The 11188-nt window shown below is 48.7% G+C and overlaps 1 protein-coding gene across 1 annotated transcript in view; it reads right to left on the bottom strand.

Moving 5' to 3' along the window:
- The window catches only part of LOC139747050 (uncharacterized), a 42828-nt gene that overhangs the window by 6240 nt on the left and 25400 nt on the right, over positions 1–11188 (bottom strand). Inside the window, 5 exon segments of the mRNA XM_071658802.1 lie at positions 3–772; positions 1338–1489; positions 2437–2508; positions 4104–4699; positions 5925–5995. Coding sequence (XP_071514903.1) covers positions 3–772; positions 1338–1489; positions 2437–2508; positions 4104–4699; positions 5925–5967 — 1633 coding nt within the window. The 5' untranslated portion in view covers positions 5968–5995.

The raw sequence follows: 11188 nt of genomic DNA, 5'->3' as shown, positions 1-11188 counted from the left end.
GCTGTCTGGAAGGTGTTTCTGAGGGGCCTCGGCGTCGTCTTCTGTGGGAGGTTTGTAATCCGCCTTCGGCTGCTGCTGCTGCGTCGTCGTCGCTGGAGCTTCGTACTCCTCATCAGGGGACAAGTAGTGATCAGGGGGCTCGGCCGATCCGAGGCTGCTACCCTGGTGACGATGGAGTGAGGTGGCTACCACTGGAGCCTTTGGACGAGGCGACGTGACGCTGACGGAGGGATGCGGCTTGGCGGTGTGGACCTCCTGTATGGGTGTGGTGGAGAGGATCGGGTCGTCATCGCGGGGCGACGCCTTCGTCCTACTATACCTGAAGGAGACGGGTCGCCGATACTGAAGGTGCGCCTGGATGCTGAGACGCTCCGGCGTTGGGGTGAAGTAGTGCGGCGCTCCGGTGGTTGGCCGCCGAAGGAGACCGTTCGTCCGACGCTTCTGGCTGCCAGGCGGGCGGCGAGGAGGCCGAAACACCAGACCAGACTGGTCAGCGTCGTGGTTCCTATCCAGTGGGATGTAGGGCTTGGTCACGGCGCCTTCCGTAGCGTCGGGGTGCGCCGGCGTCGCTAGGGCTTCGATGGCGACGTACTTCGGCGACTGAGGGAGGACGTACTGCTGGAACTTCCTGTCGGCAGCGAAGCCGTATACCTCATCGGGGTTCCTGAGGCCTGGCTTGCGGGAGAAGGGCTGTCTGCGATGCTTGGGTGTGACCATCACCTCCGTCTCGTAGATGTCGGGGATGCCAATGTCCAACCTCGTACTGGGTTTCCTGTAGAGAGACATACAGAGTCAAACACAAACACACACACACACACACACACACACACACACACACACATATGCGTCTCCAGAGCTAGCGATGAGTTAGGACAGTCTGGCAATTACAAAGAATCTGTTCAATATAAACTAAAAGAGCGTAAAATGCAGCATAAAACAATGAGAAATGGAACTTATACATATTAAACGTTTAGTTTTTAAGTTACGCTTGATTGTAAGATCTTTATTACAAGAAGAAGATTCGGGGAGGCAACCGCCATGGAAGGAATATTCGTTTAAATAAGGAGTATCAGCGGGTCGGTCGGTGTATATGTGCGGCCCTTGGGAGGATAGTGCAAGGTGGAGGGACGAGGCTAGGCTGTAGAGGTTAGGAGGATAGTGCAAGGTGGAGGGACGAAGCTAGGCTGTAAAGGTTGGGAGGTTAGTGCAAGGTGGAGGGACGAGGCTAGGCTGTAGAGGTTGGGAGGATAGTGCAAGGTGGAGGGACGAGGCTAGACTGTAGAGGTTGGGAGGATAGCGCAAGGTGGAGGGACGAGGCTAGACTTTAGAGGCGTTACTTGGAGGTGTAGATGGCGTAGATAGATGGCTTCTTCTTCAGGCGGTAGCGTATCCTGGAGGGCAGCGGGGCGTTGAAGGACGTCTGGAGGTCCTGCAGCAGCTGCTGACGGAGCTCTAGGTTCTCCTCCGTCGACAGACACGTCAGCGACTTCTGCAAGAACGCAAGAACTGTTATCGCTAACATGATTGGGATATCAAATCATAACACTTTTGTGATTATTTCCCAGTGTTCGTCTGTTCTTTTCCTTCAGAACACCTTAATGTGGATATCTTAATTACGAACTGTAATTTGTTAGTTACGTACACTGATTTCATTCTTTGCTTCGAGACTGCTCATCCCGAACCTTTGAGACAGTGAGGGTCACTACACATACAGTGGGGGGTCACTACACGTACAGTGGGGGGTCACTACACATACAGTGGGGTTCACTACACATACAGTGGGGGGTCACTACACATACAGTGGGGGGGTCACTACACATACAGTGGGGGGTCACTACACATACAGTGGGGGTCTCTACACATACAGTGGGGGGTCACTACACATACAGTGGGAGGTCGCTACACGTACAGAGGGGGTCACTACACATACAGTGGGTGTCACTACACACAGTGGGGGTCACTACACATACACTGGGGGTCACTACACATACAGTGGGGGTCACTACACGCAGTGGGTGTCACTACACACGATGGGTGTCACTACACACGGTGAGTGTCACTTCCTCTACACAAACCTCTAAGACAGTAGGTGTCACTGCTTTACTCAAGCCTCTGGTGGCACAGATGCTGGGTCACTGACCTGGTGACGAGGGTCACTGACCTGGGGACGAGGGTCACTGAGTTGGAGACTAAGGTCACTGACATGGAGACCAGGGTCACTGACCTGGAGACGAGGGTCACTGACCTGGAGACGAGGGTCACTGACCTGGAGACTAAGGTCACTGACATGGCAACTAGGTCACTGACCTGGAGACGAAGGTCACTGACCTGGAGACGAGGGTCACTGAGTTGGAGACTAAGGTCACTGACATGGCTACTAGGTCACTTACCTGGAGACTAAGGGTCCTCTGACCTGGTGGCACTGGCTTCACTGACCTGGGGATCGCAGGCTGGTCGATTCGGCTGGTCGACGTACTGTGCTGGTGCCGCCACTCGCGTCTCCACAAGCTGGAGCCAAAAACATCAAACTGTATCAGAAATGTCCTCAGGAAGAATATGACAATCTCATAGAAAAAGATATCTTTCAGGCGAGAGGAATGACTGGTGATAAAGATTCAATCTCTATCTGGTTCTTGGGCAAAGGATATATATGTCTATATATATATATATATATATATATATATATATATATATATATATATATATATATATATATATATATTCATGTGAGAAACTGCAGAAGCTGGTGACTGAGTTTGGTAAAGTGTGTGGAAGAAGAAAGTTGAGAGTAAATGTGAATAAGAGCAAGGTTATTAGGTACAGTAGGGGTGAGGGTCAAGTCAATTGGGAGGTGAGTTTGAATGGAGAAAAACTGGAGGAAGTGAAGTGTTTTAGATATCTGGGAGTGGATCTGTCAGCGGATGGAACCATGGAAGCGGAAGTGGATCATAGGGTGGGGGAGGGGGCGAAAATTTTGGGAGCCTTGAAAAATGTGTGGAAGTCGAGAACATTATCTCGGAAAGCAAAAATGGGTATGTTTGAGGGAATAGTGGTTCCAACAATGTTGTATGGTTGCGAGGCGTGGGCTATGGATAGAGACGTGCGCAGGAGGATGGATGTGCTGGAAATGAGATGTTTGAGGACAATGTGTGGTGTGAGGTGGTTTGATCGAGTAAGTAACGTAAGGGTAAGAGAGATGTGTGGAAATAAAAAGAGCGTGGTTGAGAGAGCAGAAGAGGGTGTTTTGAAATGGTTTGGGCACATGGAGAGAATGAGTGAGGAGAGATTGACCAAGAGGATATATGTGTCGGAGGTGGAGGGAACGAGGAGAAGAGGGAGACCAAATTGGAGGTGGAAAGATGGAGTGAAAAAGATTTTGTGTGATCGGGGCCTGAACATGCAGGAGGGTGAAAGGAGGGCAAGAAATAGAGTGAATTGGAGTCATGTGGTATACAGGGGTTGACGTGCTGTCAGTGGATTGAAGCAAGGCATGTGAAGCGTCTGGGGTAAACCATGGAAAGCTGTGTAGGTATGTATATTTGCGTGTGTGGACGTGTGTATGTACATGTGTATGGGGGGGGGTTGGGCCATTTCTTTCGTCTGTTTCCTTGCGCTACCTCGCAAACGCGGGAGACAGCGACAAAGTATAAAAAAAAAAAAAAAAAAAAAAAAATATATATATATATATATATATATATATATATATATATATATATATATATATATATATACACACACACACACACACACATTGTCTTATTGTCTTTTCCTAGCGCTACCTCGCGCATAGGCGGGGGAGGGGGTTTGTCATTTCATGTGTGGCGGGGTGGCGACGGGAATGAATAAGTGCATGTGTATGGGGGTGGGTTGGGCCATTTCTTTCGTCTGTTTTCTTGCGCTAACGTGGGAGACAGCGACAAATATGGTATAATGACACGTAATTCCACAGATATTACAGGCTCTCCAGCAGCAGCATTCGAACCGCCACCACTTGTCTTGAAACTGGGTAAGGACACCATCGCCGAGTGGCTGACACATCCAGCTCTCCATGCTTGTGAAGGCGGTTCGAATCCTGCTATTGGGGACTCGATCTCGTGGCTTACCTTCGATGCTGCTTCACTCTGGCCGCCATTACCCTTCTCTTCGAGCAGTTCACCGTCAGGACTCACAGTGCCCTTAGCCGACCTGCTGCCCTTGACGGGGCTGACGACCCCCAGGTCCTCGCCGCTCCCCAGGATCCTATTTGTGAGTTCGTCCAGGAGGCTGGTGTCCTTGAGCCGCCAGGTCAGCAGGTCGCGGGTGTTGGTGACGTTGCCGGAGGCTGGAAGGTCCTCCTCCACCAGTAGCATGCGCGATGTGGCGGCGGGAGCAGTGTCGCTCACAGTCTCCGTCGACCCGTCCTTCGGCCCGTCTTCGTTTCCCTCCGTAGACTCGATCTCCGAGTTCGAGTTCGCTTCAGTCTCCTTCGCCGCACTTAATGATGATTCCTCCTCCTCCTCCTCCTCCACCTCCTCTTCGTCTTCGCCTACGTCTGCGTCATCCTGAAGGTTATCAGCCTTGACTGGTTGGGCTGGTGTGTCTCGGCTTTGTGTTGCACCAGGAGACCTCTCGTGCCTGGCGGACGCCCATCTCTTTAGCGTGAGACCGGTCTCGCCGCTGTCTCCCAGCACGCCCGGGTGACCCCGCTGCCTCACTACACCTGTGGTGGTGAGGTGGGTATAAGACACGGTGTCCAGCGACGTGTGGCTTGCGACACTGAATTACTACAGGCTATGTGAGAGGCTGTGTGAAAGATGACTTACTTTGCCCCCCATCTGTTGCCATTATAGATGGCTTATTTTGCCCCCATCTGTTGCCATTGTAGATGGCTTATTTTGCCTCATCTGTTGCCATTTTAGATGGCTTATTTTGCCCCACCTGTTGCCATTATAGATGGCTTATTTTGCCCCCCTCTGTTGCCATTATAGATGGCTTATTTTGCCCCCCTCTGTTGCCATTGTAGATGGCTTATTTTGCCTCATCTGTTGCCATTTTAGATGGCTTATTTTGCCCCATCTGTTGCCATTATAGATGACTTATTTTGCCCCATCTGTTGCCATTATAGATGGCTTATTTTGCCCCCATATGTTGCCATTATAGATGGCTTATTTTGCCCACATCTGTTGCCATTATAGATGGCTTATTTTGACCCCCTCTGTTGCCATTAAAGATGGCTTATTTTGACCCCCCTCTGTTGCCATCATAGATGAATAAATGATGCGTTCTGATAGTAATTCATTATTTATGGCCACATTCTTTGGTAATCCGCGACTTTGTGCTATATACATTATACAGTGTCCTCGTATGAATATCTTTACTGTGGTTAATTGCTCAATAGTGATTTGTCTTATCATTAATCTAACAACGTAGATTACGTCGTGTGACACCAGAGGACCTTGGCGGGTGAAGGTCATCGAGAGAGAGAGAGAGAGAGAGAGAGAGAGAGAGAGAGAGAGAGTACGGAGGTGGAACACCAACACAGCGAGAAGATCAAGGACGACTGACTGACGAGGTGCAAAGTGGAGGAGGAGGTGGAGAAGGAAGTAGACTTTACAAGCCTCTAGATGTGAGTGTGAGGTAAGTGGACTGAGATGAAACTTAAAGACCCCCAGCAATTTAGGGGAAAAGAAGAAGGCTTGCTCAGTTGAGGTATCGTATTTGGCTAGTCCAGAGGCCATCTCTGATGGCTAGTACACAGGCCAAGGGTATACCAACTTCCCCAGCAGGAGCAACAGCAGGAGCAGATACCCAGGTGGCACTAGCAGCTGCCAGACGTAGATCAAGAGTGCCAACTTACCCAGCAACAACAGCAGCGGCAACAAGAGACACCTACATGGCACTAGGAACCACCACCACACACACACACGTCAAGGATGCCAACTTACCCAGCAGCAGCAGCAGCGGCAGGAGAGACCATACTTTCGCCATTGCGTCACTGCCACCCACTCCTCGCCTCCTGAAACACAGAATATCATTGTGGTCACAACGCGTGGCACTGGGTTCGAGCCCCAGTTAGGGGACAACACCCAGGTGAAGCCTAAAGGAAATTTGGTCATTCTATCTTCCTAGGCATCAGACCTTCACAGCTGCAGATGATCATCCTTTTAGGATTTTGTTGTCTTATTTACGTCTTGTGGCGACGTTCTATTAGGTATATAGTATATTGTTAGTGTATAAAGGGCACTGAAAAAGAAAATGGGATGATGTCGTGTTTCTCAATACTCTTCGTGACCTTATTCTTTTATACGAATGGAATTATTCCATTACATCAGGAGATCTCTAGTCTACCACAAATAGATATTATGTATACACCTTTCACACGCCATGCTCGCTGAGTGGGATGCGCCGAGAGGGTGCGCAGTTGGTTCATTGAATCCGTAGCGTCACAACACATAGACGAACGTATAGGATCTCAAACCGGATTCTTCACCTGCCTAGGGTCATTCCTCTATGCTATGTTGACTCATCTGTAGGTTAGGTTATGCCAGACCTGACACGTGACACTGGTGTGACAGATGGGCACAAAGTGACAGGTGACACAAGGTGACAGGTGACATACAGTGACAGGTGACGCAGGGTGACAGGTGACATACAGTGACAGGTGACGCAAGGTGACAGGTGACATAAGGTGACAGGTGACATAAGGTGACAGGTGACATACAGTGACAGGTGACGCAAGGTGACAGGTGACATACAGTGACAGGTGACATAAGGTGACAGGTGACATAAGGTGACAGGTGACACAAAAAGTGACAGAAAATGACAGTTTGTGACAGAACAGTGACACAGAATCATGGTCAACTATATTCCTTCACTGTCAAATACAATTTCTTTTCAAGGTTTTTATTCTCTTTGGGAATAAATTTCGGGATTTTATCTATTGGCTTTTAATTAAGTCTGGAATATATTCCCGTTCTCTGGAAAATCGTCTTAAAAGAACAAACTTGTAAGGTACGTGTGTACATATGACTATATGCAGAGGTGTTACCGGACTCCTCTTGTTAAAGGTTACACCGCGAGGGAAGAGTCGCCTTTGGCGAAACTGCATCACTAGGAATACAGTCTTGTTAAAGATCAGTTCACTCCAAAGGAATCTACACTTCCCAGCTACTTGAAGTAGTACAACCTCGAGCTTTTAAAAGCCTTTAGGAAAGTCTTGGGCAACACCAGGACTTTCTTTTACAACAACAACCCCACTAGTCCCTAAGACACCACAACCACAACACGCGCAGAGTCAACCTTACAACCCAGTCTCCCTAACACCTTCAACCAAGAGGACCACCGAAGACATCCACCAACCGATCCTCAACCATGACCAGCAGAAGCTTCAACCACTCCAACCAACCTACACGTTGCCCTCAGGGCCAGTCCACCCAAGACCCTGCATGCAGCACACCAGGCCGATCTGCCCTTCGCCCGACCCAGAAGGCTCTTCGGGCAGTTCACCTACAGTACCGTAGACCTCTGAGAGCCACAGGGACAGAGGTTGCTGGACACCTGAAGTCCATCTGACTTCGCGAACATGAGGCCACTTCAAAGGCGTCGTGGACACTCGAGATCCGTCTGACCTCGCGAACATGAGGCCACTTCAAAGGCGTCGTGGACACTCGAGATCCGTCTGACTTCGCGAACATGAGACCACTTCAAAGGCGTCGTGGCCTACACCAAACCAGAAGCACTGAGTGGCCTTTTTATCTTCACTGAGGCTCTTGTACCGATCAACAAGACTCCAGTCGAATCTCCACAGCGGTGCATGACTACACTATCAAAATAGAACATCTCATATCATTACCTGGTGAAGCAAGCCATAGGAAGCATATGTCTCTTTTAAAAGACATAAATCTAGATAATGTGTTACTGAAAGAATGGTTGATCAAAAATCTTGGTCAAAAAATCCATTTACTTTTCTTCTGTGTATGATTCTCACCTCAGCCAAGTCATATATATTCCCAGTCAACAAGGTTTTGATTATCATCCGTATGATTGGTGTAAGGCCTTGATACTACTACTATTTTCATCTAATCATCGACCAATCCCTGGAAGAGGATGAACAGCTGGGTTGACTGTGGACCGACTGCCGTAACCAGGATTCGAACCTATGCGCTCGACCCCTAGCGGCCCGTGAATGCGTCACAGGTCAGCAACGCTAAACACTCCACCACGAGAGTCAGCAGATATCATACATTGTGCTTCAGTTCTGGGAGCTTCCGAGTCTGTCTCTTGTTCGTCAATTCTTTTATCTTACTTCAAGAAAATCTAGTGAGGGAAACACATGAACTGGGGGGGACTCTCAGACAACGATGACCAGCCATCTTCAAGAGACGAGACGACACAACACACCCGACCCCCAGTTCTGGCCAATCTGACTTCCATAACAGGTGCTTGTGGTCTTGGACGTGAGTGGAGGATGACACTCAGTCTCGCTGTGCAGCTCTACCTCCTCGTGTTGAGAGAGGGTAGAGAGGGGCATGAGGGAGGGAGGAGGGGATTATAGTGAGCAAGGGAGTTGTAGGAGGGTGGTTCAAGGGAGTACAAGGGCTGGCAGGGAGGGAGTGGTGGTGGTGGCGGTGGGTGGACGAGGCTGGAAAGCAGCGTCAGCTGTAGTGAACGTTCCAGGTTCCCCCTGGTGTACTTTCCCTTCTGGCCACAACCCACGCCAAATGCGTGTGTGTGTGTGTGTGTGTGTGTGTGTGTGTGTGTGTGTGTGTGTAAGGCCTACTTAAGCTGCCCACCTGTAGACTGTGAAGAGTAAACACAACTTGCACAAGTTGTGTCTGGAATCGATGTTGGTGAGGAGGAGGTGTTGGTGTTGGTGTAGATCGTCGCCACCAAAATCTGCGGGTCACTACCGCCACTCCTCCTCCTCCTCCTCCAACAACACCACGCTTTGCTTGTCTTGTATTAATGCTTCATTTGACTTTTGTGGGAGGTTCTCAGAGTCTGAGATATACTAAAGCCATGTGTGTTGAAGGAGGTTTAAAGAACAGGTGTTTCATACACCTGTCATGTGTGTTGGAGGAGGTTAAAAACAACAAGTGTTTCATACGGCTGTCATGTGTGTTGGAGGTTGTTTAAAGAAGCAGGTGTGTCATACAGCTGTCATATGTGTTAGGGCTGTTTAATGAGCAGGTGTGTCATACACCTATCATGTACGTTGCAGGTTTGCGTTGTTTCATACAGCTGTCATGTATGTGTGTCGGAAGTTTAGAGAACAGGTGTTTCATGCAGCTGTCCTGGGTGTTGGACACTGCTGGGTCTCAGGTGTTGTGGGCATGAGCCGGGCCAGCTGTGTGTGTGTGTGTGTGTGTGTGTGTGTGGGAGGGAGACATGTCCACACTGAAGATGTGATGATATGTGGTTCTTGTAACCAGCTCCAGTACCGTCACCCCTGAGCCAATGTGCTGGGACGTGTGACGTCTGCCACACCTGCTTCCCCTCAGGCTCGTCCTAGAGAAACACTGGGGAGGGAGCTTCCACAACGTCTTCTCCTGAAGGAGAAGACGTTGTCGAAGACCATTTGAGAAGGGATATGAATCCCCAGCTCTTGCCCCCAGGTCTTTGTTTGCTGCCTGTATTAAAACCCTAATGTCACCCAGGAGAACCCGTCCTAACACTATGTAGTCAAGGGCCTCTCCCCACCGCTCCTACAGCGTCACGACAGACAACACTCCTAACACCACTGACTGAGGGCTCCTCGCCACCAGCTCCTGCATGGAGACCCGTCAGATATACTCATATCCTTCAAGAGTAATGAACACCAGTTAGTCTAAATGCTTTTTGCTGTATGTGTCCTTCAGTATCAATCCTCATTGTTCTTTCTCTCTCAGTGAATAACTTGGTGTATAATGAAACTATCATAACCTCTGATACATAACTATATGTAATTCTGGGTCAATGGACGGTGAAAGGGAAGACTGCCATTGAGAAACACACTCATCACAGACATGACACACACACACACACACACACACACACACACACACACACACACACACACACACACACATGAGGCACGGGTGAGAAATAGGGATGAGGCACAAGGGGGAGTCACGCGGAATGATAGAATGGAACGCTAATAAGACACATAAAATGAGACACAGACATGAAGCTCACTAATAAAACACACGAAATGAGACACAGAGAAATGAAGCCCACTAATAAGACACACGAAATGAGACACAGAGAAATGAAGCCCACTAATAAGACACACGAAATGAGACACAGAGAAATGAAGCCCACTAATAAGACACACGAAATGAGACACAGAGAAATGAAGCCCACTAATAAGACACACGAAATGAGACATAGAGAAATGAAGCCCACTAATAAAACACACGAAATGAGATACACAGAAATGAAGCTCACTAATAAAACACACTAAATGAGACACAGACATGAAGCTCACTAATAAGACACACGAAATGAGACACACAGACATGAAGCCCACTAATAAAACACACGAAATGAGACACACAGACATGAAGCCCACTAATAAAACACACGAAATGAGACACACAGACATGAAGCCCACTAATAAGACACACGAAATGAGACATAGAGATGAGAAAGACACACACACTCTCCCATTGCCTCTATGACCCACAGAGAGCGACATTCAATAACACAACTGTGTGATTGGACCTGGCAGTTTGAACTGCCCTGTTTGCTCGTTACTGACCCTCGCTCAACTTGTTTGGTCTCGGGGAGAGTGACTTAAGTTAATACCTCACGTTTAAAATTCATAGGTATACATTTCTGTGATTATTCAGTCCCATACATCAGATAAAGACATGAACAACTTCGCTAATTAGTATCTGTAAGACCTTGGTATACAAGATGTCTAGTTCTGGAGAGGGTTTGGCAACTAAGTCGTTCACTTTAGCTCCCGTCTACCCTCCGTTCTACCACCACCTCACTCACCGGCCTGGTCTTTGTACGTGGTGTTTCTGGCGCACGGTCTGGTGTGGCGACTTCTGTCAGTGTTTGACCTTACGTGTGGCAGGGCAAGCACCTCACTGGTCATCTCAAAGATAAGCCTTATCTGTATCTGTTAGTTATGAATTACTGTAATTGTTTATGGTCTTATTCTGTACGACGATTTGGTGATTTTGAAGTGGTCGATTGGGTTTATTTGATCTCGTGGTTCGTT

This window comes from Panulirus ornatus, chromosome 67 (genome assembly GCF_036320965.1).
Source record: "Panulirus ornatus isolate Po-2019 chromosome 67, ASM3632096v1, whole genome shotgun sequence".
Classification (NCBI taxonomy): Eukaryota; Metazoa; Arthropoda; class Malacostraca; order Decapoda; family Palinuridae; genus Panulirus; species Panulirus ornatus.
This window is presented reverse-complemented; position numbering and strand designations above follow the sequence as displayed.